Source organism: Seriola lalandi, unplaced genomic scaffold, assembly GCF_002814215.2.
Source record: "Seriola lalandi dorsalis isolate HSWRI2012SDOR001 ecotype SW California unplaced genomic scaffold, Sedor1 jcf7180002052034, whole genome shotgun sequence".
NCBI classification, from domain to species: Eukaryota; Metazoa; Chordata; class Actinopteri; order Carangiformes; family Carangidae; genus Seriola; species Seriola lalandi.
Window position 1 is genome coordinate 25,959 of NW_019522587.1, and position 11,562 is coordinate 37,520.

At 39.5% G+C, this 11,562-nt stretch overlaps 1 protein-coding gene across 1 annotated transcript in view; it reads right to left on the reverse strand.

Annotated features, from left to right (window-relative positions):
* The window catches only part of ehf (ets homologous factor), a 7,675-nt gene extending 4,355 nt beyond the window's left edge, over positions 1-3,320 (reverse strand). Inside the window, exons 1-3 of the mRNA XM_023399506.2 lie at positions 3,138-3,320; positions 779-893; positions 25-282 (exon numbers count right to left, since the gene is read on the reverse strand). Of these exons, the coding sequence (XP_023255274.1) occupies positions 25-282; positions 779-854 (334 nt within the window). The 5' untranslated portion in view covers positions 855-893; positions 3,138-3,320. The remainder of the gene's footprint in view (positions 1-24; positions 283-778; positions 894-3,137) is intronic.
* Between the last annotated feature and the right edge of the window lie 8,242 nt (positions 3,321-11,562).

An 11,562-nucleotide genomic window follows, 5' to 3' on the forward strand; every position in this document is an offset into this window, starting at 1 on the left:
CCCCCCCCAGACTTTCAGACGCACCGCTCCACTTGAGCTCTGTGATGTTGTGGAAGAGAATGGGTCCCATGCTGCCGGCAGCACGGATGAAATCCTGGTAGTTTAGGCTGCAGAGCTGATGGCCGTCCATGTCAAAGTTTTGGAAGGGAATGTTGGAAGCATCGATCTGGTGCATGTCCATGACTTGCTGCAGCCACTCCCACACCTGGTACTTACTCCAGAACTGAGGCTGGGAGTCATGAGGCCACAGACGACTTGTGTAACCAGACATCATCATCGGCACTGGGGAGACACATCAATACATGAAAACATTCTAAAGATCCCATTTGTTTACATCAGTGAATTAATTTAGTTTTAATGTAAATATGCATCTGATGAGGGAAACTTGAATTCCACCATCTAATCTATTTATCAATAATTGATCTGAAGAGCAGTATACTGGTAGAGCTGTTGAGCAATTCTCAGTTGGAAATCCTTAATTCATGCCTTGTGTTTCTGAGCTCTGCAGTCACCAGTGAGCAATATATCAGTTGCTAATTGTTGAATGATTTTCATTTTGCATTGCAGTTTCATAAGCAAAGAGAGACCTGGATTGTTGAACAGAAAGCAACCTGAGTCCTTCAGCAGAACAAATTAGCATATTTTTTTGAGGCATTTTAGGACATTATTCAGACAATTTAATTGACTGATTCGCATCAGTGAAGAGTGCATACATAACGCCTGCAAGGCATACAGTAGTATTCATCATGAGTGTGTTTGTGTGGGCAGGAAGCCTCACCATCGGGGTAGGAATTAGTTGAGCCCCAGGTAGAGGTCAGTTGGCTGTCCAGGGTGGTGGTTGGAGTTACGCTCATATTGCAGCTTCTACACTCTGATGTACCATGGCCCAGGGGCTGAGGCAAGAGAGGTGTAATTGATTGTATGTACAGATTTAAACAGTAACAGTAATCTTCACAGATTTAGGTCATCCAATGGCACAACAAACAAACAAGTAAAGTAGCTGCTCAACTGGTGTTTTCTGTAACCATGGGTGTGGACAAATCAACCAGGCCTCACGATTACAATGCTAAACTGCATAAATACGTTGATTTATTCAATTTAAAACATTTATCTAGCCATATTTAATAAGCCATCTAAGGGCACTAAAATGTAGTAATCTGTCCTTTGGACATATAAAAGTTACAGATGAATGGATCAGTTGGGTTTTACGCTTTAATGGAGGTTTGTTTGTTTTTATGCAGTATAAAATGTCAATTTTTATCTGTTTGTCAGTTTTTCTTTTGGGCTGCTTATTTTATGTCTTCAGTTCAGTAAACGCTCAAAACGCATCATGTAACAGAAACTTACTTGTTTCTGATGTTATTATATTTTCAACAGAATGATTCTGCATAATTAAAACTTCTTATTCCTATAATATTTTGCATAGGCTACACTCTTTCTCATGCTTCACAGTTGCAATTACTACTGAGGGGCTTGCAGGGCTGTATACATATAAACTCAACCACAAATATATTTGCATGCCATGTAAATAGAGCCTGTCAGAAATATAGCAGCTCCAGTGTTTTGCCCAACAGGAGGTGGATAAGTGTTGCACACACACACACAATAGCTGAGTCATGTATGATAGAGTATACTGCCAATACCTGGTTTTATGTTTCTTTGTTAAGTCAAGGACTCTGAATGTCTGAGACATGACACATACAATGCCAGATTGTTTTAGTTTAGTTTTTAAGACTGCTGCCAAAATAAATGACTGTTCTACATTTTACCATCTACATTTTATGTTTTGTTTTCCAACATTTAAACAGAGCCGAATGGCTTCAAGAGGGGATCTTCATTTGTTTTAAAATGTGCTTTAAACAGGACATTAATTCTATGTCTAAGATGAGAAATGAGAAAAATGGGTCAGTCAGTGTCATAAATGTTACTGAGTTATCAAATCATAATCAAACTCAAAGGTCAACATGATGAGTGACATCTGTTTCAAAAGGCTGCACAATGAAACTAATTCTTTACACAGTGACCCGTACTTCACCTGCTCCCTTAAATATCTTAGTTACACCTTTATGGTAGGTTATAAATAAAATTATGCCAAGCCCTGTCGCACATTTCAACAGTAAGTACTGTGCTGCCAGTTGAACAGATCCATGACATACTGACAGGCGACTGAATGTCTTTAAAGATCTGGTAAATCAGTTTTTATAACAACCCAAAGTCAAAATCCCTGAATTAGATTTCCCCTAGCGATAGGTGTCACATGCCGTCATGCCAGAGTAGATCAGTGCCTCAACTGCCAAGTATGCTCACACACCTTATGCTGCGTGTTAACCCTCCATACTTCTGCCAAACAGGTATCTTATCAACAAGGCAAGAGGTTTCTGTCAGTGCAACAATCATGTAGCAGTGCTTCCATAAAAGAAAGGAAGATATAATCACAGTTATTGGTCCATACTATGTTAGCTGAGTAACAGTATAAAATCATTCTACATATGCCTTAGTTATAATGTGAGGCGATAAGCACTCATCTGAAGTTCACACAAGCATTGTGTCAACTCTTCAGAAGACTGTTGGTTTCATTTCTCTCATACTGGCCGTATGATAGCATTGAACCCAACTTGGCTGGTAGTTCTGTTTTAATTCTCTCAATTCTTGTTTTATTTTTTTGAATTTACCTTTTCACTGTAAATACTAGTTAGTGGCATTAAATAAGCAACCTTTCTGCGACACCAGCAGAGTGGCGCCAGAGATGGAATGTTGGTAATGTGAAAGTGCGCTTAAAAAATCACAAGTACAGGGGAATATTAAATTCAGTGCCTAATTGTGCATAGCATTGCACCAAACTTGTCTTTAGGAATCTGACAGTCTCTGTAAATATGAGCTAATTTCTGACATACCTTTAATCTATTCGCCATGTGATTACTCTATAATTGAAGATTATTGAAAGAATAGAATTCATATGTGAGATAGATGGCGGTCTAAACCCACTAGAAAAGAAAACGAACAAAAAAAAAAAAACTTAATTTTTTAGGATAAAAAAACAACATTTGCATCCATATTTTCTTCAGTTTGATCATACTGTGTTATTAGTTAGTTTGAAAAGCACTGCTGGTTTCCCAGCCACTAATATTACAGCCTACCAGAGCAGTAGAATGGGGTCCGACCAGGCCTGATAGAGGTCTCACGTAGATCCACTCTTAACACAGCTAAAAAGAGATCAATACAGTTTCTGAAGATTCCAATACGCTAGAGAACTGGTGTTTACAGTGAGGCGAGATGAGTCCTGTTGCTTCTCAAATATTTGAATTAACAGATGAAAGTATGCAGACACACTAGGTGCTGCCCCACCACAATGGGTGTTTTATCCTCCTAACTTCCTTATCCTGCTCCAATTGGCTACCTGTCCAGGCTCATACCAGGTGAGTATTTGCATAGTGCACACCCACACACTAACAACCCCCCACCTTCCACACACACACACACACACACACACACACACACACACACACACACACACACACACACACACACACAGACACATACGCACGCACGTACACCTGACATAATTTTTATATTCCCTACTGGCACTGCTCCCTCTCACTTACTCTCTCAAACATACAAACACATGCTCACTCAAGCAAAAAGGCACACACTCGTGAGGAGCTGTACACACAGGCGTGGATCCAAACACTCGAAAAGCCCACAGAGGGAGCATTAAATTGCTTAAAGTCATTGTTCATATACTTGCTTAAAATAGTGTTTAACCTTTAGAGAAATTTCCCCCTGTGTTATTATGTAGCACAACATTTGTTTTCCTTATTTCATCATGATGAACGAGGTGCTGACAGTTTAGGTAAGAAGACCTGAGAGAATTTGTTCCTTTTCCTTTTTGAAAAGTCACTGGGAAAAAAGAAAAAAGAAACAATATTGGTTGGCAGTGTGCCTGAAAAGACTGCAAGAAAATACCTTCATTGGGGTTGCACATTTAGAAATGTCTCTAATTACTAACTGTCTGACACAGTGGCCTCTTTAAGCTTTGAATTTTGCAAATCAAGTTCATAATATGCATGCTGATCACTATTTAGGTCAAGCTTATTTTCGCTGTGAGCTATGGATGACTTCACTTCATCTCAATCATGTCTAACTTTGATCAACTCTTTAAATAGCTTCCACTTACATGCGGTGATCTACAGGTGTCTGAGTGATGCCAGGCAGTTGACAATTAACTGTGGTATGCGGCCTACAATCCCTCATAACAGTGACAGGAGCGGAGAAGCAAAAAGACTTCTGTTGTGCATGAATTTTTTTTTTTGCCAGTGTTCATATACACTAAATTGTTTTCCTGTCAGGTATCATATATTTTCTTTTGTGACATTCATAAGATGTGTTGTCTTTGAAGAGGACATCAAATACTACTGGAAATAACATATTGCATATCGCAGTCAGTGCAAATACCGTCAACCAGAATTTTAAAATATGTTTCCGTTCAAATCAGCCACTGTGCACTGCAAGGCTGTGCTAATAAAGTAAAAAACTGAATTAGGCAGCAATTGTTCTTTTCGAATTCCTCAGAACATGTTTGTCCTGTTTTTGTTTTATTGTTTTTTCTTACAGCTGACATCAGTCAAATGCAGAGCATGTACTTGCAAATCAACACCAGACAGATTGAACACTATGCATGCAGAAGTAAATGTGTCAAAATAGCTTTTTTCCTGAACTTTGCGACCCTTTATATCTGCTGTTGCCCTATACTGACAACGATCTGAGTTCAAACATTCTATTTTTGCTTGACGCCAATTAGGGTTTGGGCAAAATGTAACATCTTTGATCTGAGATCTAAATCTGATCTGTAGCATTGTACCACTACAATACCCCTTGGGACCAGAGGCACTAACAGTATCATGTTGATAATTGAAGTGACTTTGAGCAGGGTTGAACTCTATAATAGGCTGAAATGGGGAGAGGTCTGTGAGGAAAGTATGCCAGGTTTCAGAGCGTCGTGAAGAGGGAAACAAGAGGTGATGCTGAACAGATCAACTCAATTAATTTGTTCTTATATAATATGAATATACCCAGCCGTGTAATTATATAAAACCAATTCCAAATCTTAATATTCAATCATGTCAAGAAAACTAGAAAAGAAAACATGCATTGCATTATTAAACAGTATATCTTATTATCCCAATAGGCTGACATTAATGGTCTTTCCTCATTCCATAGATTCCTATGATCAACATGCTGGCTTCTGTACCCTGCACAGTTCACACTGAGCTCACTTTGGAAGCTCGCACGCTTCCTCTGTGTGTGTGTGTGACTTGGACTCCTGCCCACAGCTCAGCCTTAGAGATAATGAGGGAATTCAGTGTTAGCATGATTATCTCTGAGAGTTCCCCTCATCTCCTCCCTGCACGCCAGATCGCTACAGTCCTAATGCTAAAACCCACCACTCCTGATCGCCCTGCAACTCCCTTTGATACCATCCTACCTGCACGGGTTACGGATAACTCGCCGACGGCCCTCCCCATGGCCCGTCTGCTGCCTATTTGTAACACAGGTGCTATTTTCTGGATTTTTAGGAGCTGGTTCCCATCCTCTTTCTAAAGGGTAAACTGCCTCCAGGGTGTAATTTGGGAACCTAAGCTGCATTTGGTGCCATCCCACTGTGAATGCCTGACCAGATTTTATTGCAGTAAGATTAATACGCCCATCCGCCGTGAACTGAAGTCACACACTTCTCATTATGGCCAACAGTTTGGCCTGTTTCTCAGCTTCTTTTTTTTTTTTTCTTTTGTTTTTTCTCTATCATACTTTTTTTTTTTTTTTTTTGCCATGTCACAAAGAGAACCTAGTATTTGGCATCTCATTTCATGGATCTTCGTTCTGCTTTTTCAGGGTGGATGTGGGTCGACATATGCAGAAGTCCACTGGGGGAATAGAAAAAAAGGGAGAGACAGAGTGGGAGAGATCAAAGTCTGTCATATCAACTCCACTCTGTGTGAGTCACCCTACCAACATCGTGAGAGGCAGTGAAGACATCCTCCCAGACACAAGAAAATGTCATCAAAATGCTGGCACTATAGACAGTGTCATCTATTTTTAAATACAGAGTCAAGTAGAGGCTTATGTCACTCTCCAATAATAGTACACTACTGATCCATTTATAAAGAGGCTTATAACTCTCTTAGTGGTACTGTGAAATATTAATGCTTTATTTGAGGATGCGGTCAAAAGTTTCCCATTGACAGGAAAGACTGTCAAAGCTGTCAGTCAGAAGAAACAGACAAGACAGGAGGAGGGTACAGTTTGCATGCTCTAATGAACAGGAACTTATTAGCGGGAGTATGTCTATTACTGTCCCGCTTGCCTCCCCTCTTTCATTAGCTGCTTATCACGCCCGTTAGTGTCATCTTTAATACTTCACATTTTGATTAGCATATGATCCACAGGGAAAGAAGGAAAAATCATTTTATTAGTGTCAATTACTGCTACAAATGACGATTTCACTGCCTAAATTGTAATTTTACGTTTCCTCCCTGTCAAGGAACAATGGCTGTGTAATTACAGTAATGAGAAGTGCAACAGAAAAATGAGTTATTCACAATCCTCTTCTTTCCTTGTTCTTTTGAACTCAGCCATTTCTATTTGCTCGGCATCTGGCTGGCTGTATTAATCATTCTGCATGGAGAGCACAGGTTCTGTATGTCTCACAAGTGATATTTCCAGGTGCAATAGTGCTAGAGTGTGCCATGAATGATGTAAAATACACCTTTTCACCTGTACAGCGTCCAAGAGCTTCACTGCACCTGACGAAGTAGAGTGTAGATTTCTCCTCGGCCCGTAGGTGACACTGTTGTCTCATATACTGACATACGGCATCTTGGAAAGCAGGGATATGCGTGGAGTGAACAACACAGATGTGATATGAGAATGTGTAGGCAATGAAAGACGCTTCCTGGCAGATACTGACTACGATACCTATGGATGTTGGTACTCATAAGCCACATAAGTGGGAGTGCAGGATCAGCTGTACTGTATCTAAATCTATACTGTACAATGGGTTTGCCACAGCTAGAGGCAACCCTTTGTGCTTCAATTAACACATCACATAGATGGGCCATCAATACAGTTCTTCCTGGACAATGGTGACTGCTTGTCTGTCAGTGTTCTAACTACTGGCGGTAAAAATACATCAATCAAATGGCCTGTCTTTTAAAACAAAGTCAGCGAAACCTACACTGAAGCTGTAACCTATAACCAGCATGAATGTCCAGCATGATAGTATAGAAACATCCAATGGACCCTGGTCCTAACGATTGGGGAATGACTAATAACTGTATGTACTTTATGTTATAATTATTAACACTTGAAGCCGTTATAATCAATATTTTTATATTCACAATTAATCAAACTGTCATCCATGATGACAAACCCAGAGATAAACAACACGTGAATTTTCCTTTCCCCTCAGCTCTATGAAAAACACAACTATCTAACTCATTATTTTGGTTTTGTGGCTCCTAACTTTTTACTGTTTTGGTTTCTTCTCGCTTCTCTCATTAGCGCCATTTGCAGATGCAGCAGCTATTTTCAGCAAAAGAGCCCAATGCACTGTATGCCACCTGCCCACTACCTGCTCAGCACTAAACATTAATTCACTCAGGAGTTGGGAGAGCAAATAGAGCGAAAAGGAGAGTGAATATTGGACTATTTGTCAGGTGTCCAGAAACAAATGAATGCTAATGTTGACATGTGTCTGCTGGAGCTGGATTGTAAATATGTAAGCTCCTTTCAAGTGGCCAAAATACATTATTTTTATTTAATTTATTTTATCTAAATATGTGAATAGATTATTCTCTATCTTGCTGAGAGTTAGCAGAGAAGATTGATACCACTCTCATACCTGTCTGTAAAGATACAGTCAGCATACTATTAGGTTAGCTTAGCTTAAAGGCTAGAAACAGTGGGAAACATCTATCCTAGCTCTGTCAGTTAACAAAATCTGCATACCACACCTCTGAATATTGCTCATCATTTGTTTGATCAGTAGAAAAACAGCTTTGTTGGTTTGGTTTTAAAACAATATTAGTATGATCCAATAAAAATCGAAATCAAAAATCGAAACTTAAAATTTTAACTCCATGACCAGAATAGTGGCGAACTACATAAATACACATACCTTCCCATCAGCATTGAGAGCGACACCAGAGGAACAACAGTGGAACAAGTGTAAAATTGAAATAAATTGTCTGATTAGATAACTGAACTTGCTTCCCTCTCTCCCTGAAATCTTTCTTTTATAACAATAACTTACTGAGCATGAAGAACAAAAGGCCACCATAATGCATGCTTTATAATGAATGAATATACAGTAATTACTTTAGATAGGGGCTGATAGCTACTTGCTCTCATCATACATTAGCATTTCATTGTTGGGTCTGCCATCGCTGAAGTGGTTTAACTGAATAAAAATAAAGTCTTAACCAATTAGTCTCTTAGGGCAATCAATCAAAAATATAGCATCAAATGATTCTCCAACTTGACAAGATATAGTCCCCAATAAGAACACAATATTCATTGTTAATAAAATTTACTGGACCATTAATCTAATTAATTTGACCTCATACAAAAAAAGTCAAATGTATCATTGAATGTTGTCTTTATCTGAACTGCTATAACTGTATCAGTCGACATGTATGGTAATAGTGCTTATTTTATACATATTTCAAATTTTCTTCACTTTGTTAAAATAGGTCGCTGATTAGTAAAAGAATAATTTTAAATGAAAAAACATCAAAGAGATTTTTATTGATGATGATTTTTGATATTTGCTGGGATGATTTGACTAAATGATTATGACTGATAGTTGATTGATAACAGCTTGTGTGTTAGTAAGGCTTGTGAGTATGGTAGCTGCCATGGAAACTCCCAGTATGCAGTTCATCTTTATTGTCCACCCCTTATAAAGCAGCACCCCTACTTTGTATGGGTTGTTGGCAATCAAGAACTGACTTGTGATGAATGGCAAAATATGGAAAGATCAGTTGTAGAACCAGAATATTATGTGACTTACCAGCTCTGAAGGTTGAGCCATACTGTCAGCTAACCACCTGTGTAAGCAGGGGGCTGATATTCTGGCTTAGTAAATTAGCTGTAGTGCCTTCAGACCTGTCAACCTTTCCCTGAAATTACTAGATACCCCTTACTGTGTGCATATGATTCAGGTAGTATGATAATTCAGTGACACTGCATGTTGCAGGGCAGATTAATCAATTTCGACCCTCCCCTGCTGAGTTAAAGCTGCTGTCGTACTTCAGGATAATGCAGGATAATATTTTTCAGTTTCACACACTTTACAAGTATTTTACAGGTAACAGAAATAAGAAAACAGCAGGCTTCCATAATAATGAGGTATAATATATGCAGGTTGCCTTATTTTATTGGTGAAGAAAAAGGGGAGCATGATTTCTGGTTTCTTTATAAGTGGTACTGGTATTTATCATATTGTGGGAAATGTGTTCACACAGTTGCCTTGTAAGTAAGTAAGTGAGTAAAGCTTTAATTATATAGTCAAAGACACAGTTACAAAGTGCTGCACACACACAAAAAATCTATATGAATGAACAAATAAAGAAAAAAATCATTACAATATAAAACACAGGACACTGAGAGACAAACAAAAATGAAGCAAAACAAAAATAAGGATATAAAAAAGTCTGCCTATGTTTTCTTTAGAAGCCGTTTAAAACAGTCCAAACATTCAGAAAGCACGGTAGAATGGAAAGATGATACGAGGGGTTTGAGGCTAAAACAACAAAGGTGCAAACACCTTTTCTTTTGCAGCTGTATAAAAAGCAGAGATTTGAGAATGGAACGAGTAGATCAGAAATGTGACGGCGGCAACTATAGCAGCCAAGGCAAGGAGACCACCAGTGCCCTGGAGGATGGTCCATATCAGTGGCAGCAGGGTGGTACCCACAGGCAATGATCCGGTCGTGGGAGCCAAATCAATCCTCGGTTGTGGTGGAAAAGAGGGTGGCAAGTTCGAGGCGAAGTCCAAGGCAGCGAAGGAGCCACCAACCGTCTCGGGAGTGGAGGCCTGGTCAGATGATACATGGTCACCCAGCTGGAGCCTCACTGGAGAGCACGGCTCTTCCACTCTGGCCAGTGCTTGGGTGCCCACTGTTGACTGACATCAGTGATAAGCTAAAGAGTGTTTCTCTTGAAACAAGGGAGTAGATGTTCACTGGAGGCGGGTTACAGTTTGGGCAAACTCCCAACCCAGAATACATGGGTAATAGAAAAAACCTGATGGCCTTTTTGTTTAACCTCTTACTTCACTCTGGCGCTTTAAACCTTCCTTTTTGTAATTCTGCCTTTGTTTTACGTTACTTTCAGCTCTTCTTTGGTTTTTCCTTAATTGCTTTTTGTCCTGCAAGATTTTCTTTCAATTGCTCACCAAGCGTCTTGTTCTGTCATATTTTACATTGTCTAGACTGGTATTCTTGCAATAATTAATTTAATTCTTTGTTGCATGCATTACAATCAGTGGCGATTGCTCTAAGACTGCAAGGGAAGCTCAGCTTCCCCTAAAATGTCAACAAAATAGGTGGTCAAATATGTACTGTTGTGTGTACATTTCATTGACTAAATATGCGCTAGAACACGTTCATCTTTTGTTCAGAATCAGCTACTTATCACAGGTAACCGACACGACTTCTTCTCATTCATCCCCGCAGCGCCACAGTGCTTTACACAGTGTAGACGCCGAGCGTCTACTTACTTCAATGGGGAAGCAGAGAGTGGGTTGTTCCACTGCAGTGAAACTAGATGGTCATTGTATAAATGCTGGGCTTTGTCCCGCCCATCGGACGCTCAGCGTCTCTGGGGGTCTATGGGGCAGTGGGCTGGCCCGGACGCTTGGCTTCTGCATGATGATTGGATGATCTGTCTGAGGCTGAGTCCCTTTTTGATTGACAGCGAAATGAGCGAATCAGCGATCTTGAAGTATAAGCATCCCCGGAGCAGTTTTCAAGTTTTTCATTCCGTTGTTCGGAGTTGATCTGGAGACGTTACTGATCCTCAGTGACTTTGTCTTTGTTAGAAACGACTAGCGTTGTGTTTGGCGACTCTCTTCTGTCACTCTGCGAATTTACATATAAATAAACGGACACATTTTATGATGGAGGCCGAAAATGAGCTTCCCCTCCTTATAAGACCAGCAGCCGCCACTGATTTCAATCTACAATCTTTAGCTATCCACAGTTTGTAACTCAATACCAAACAAATGATTCTCAATCATTTCACGTTTGCCAAACTAAGCGACCAGTTCGTTTTTGTCAAAGATGAACAATTCATCTGTTTGATTCTGACCTCCTTGTCATGTGTTCATTATTAATACTTCATTTATTTAGTTGCTTATACATTTACAGTGGTGTCCAAAAGTCTGAGACTTTTGGTCCCCATTATAGCTATAAATAAATTATCTTTTATCTCCAAGTCATAGTCCTGTGCATTCCTTGTATTGAGAGTTTATTACCCCTGATTATAAGATTAATTTATTTGGTA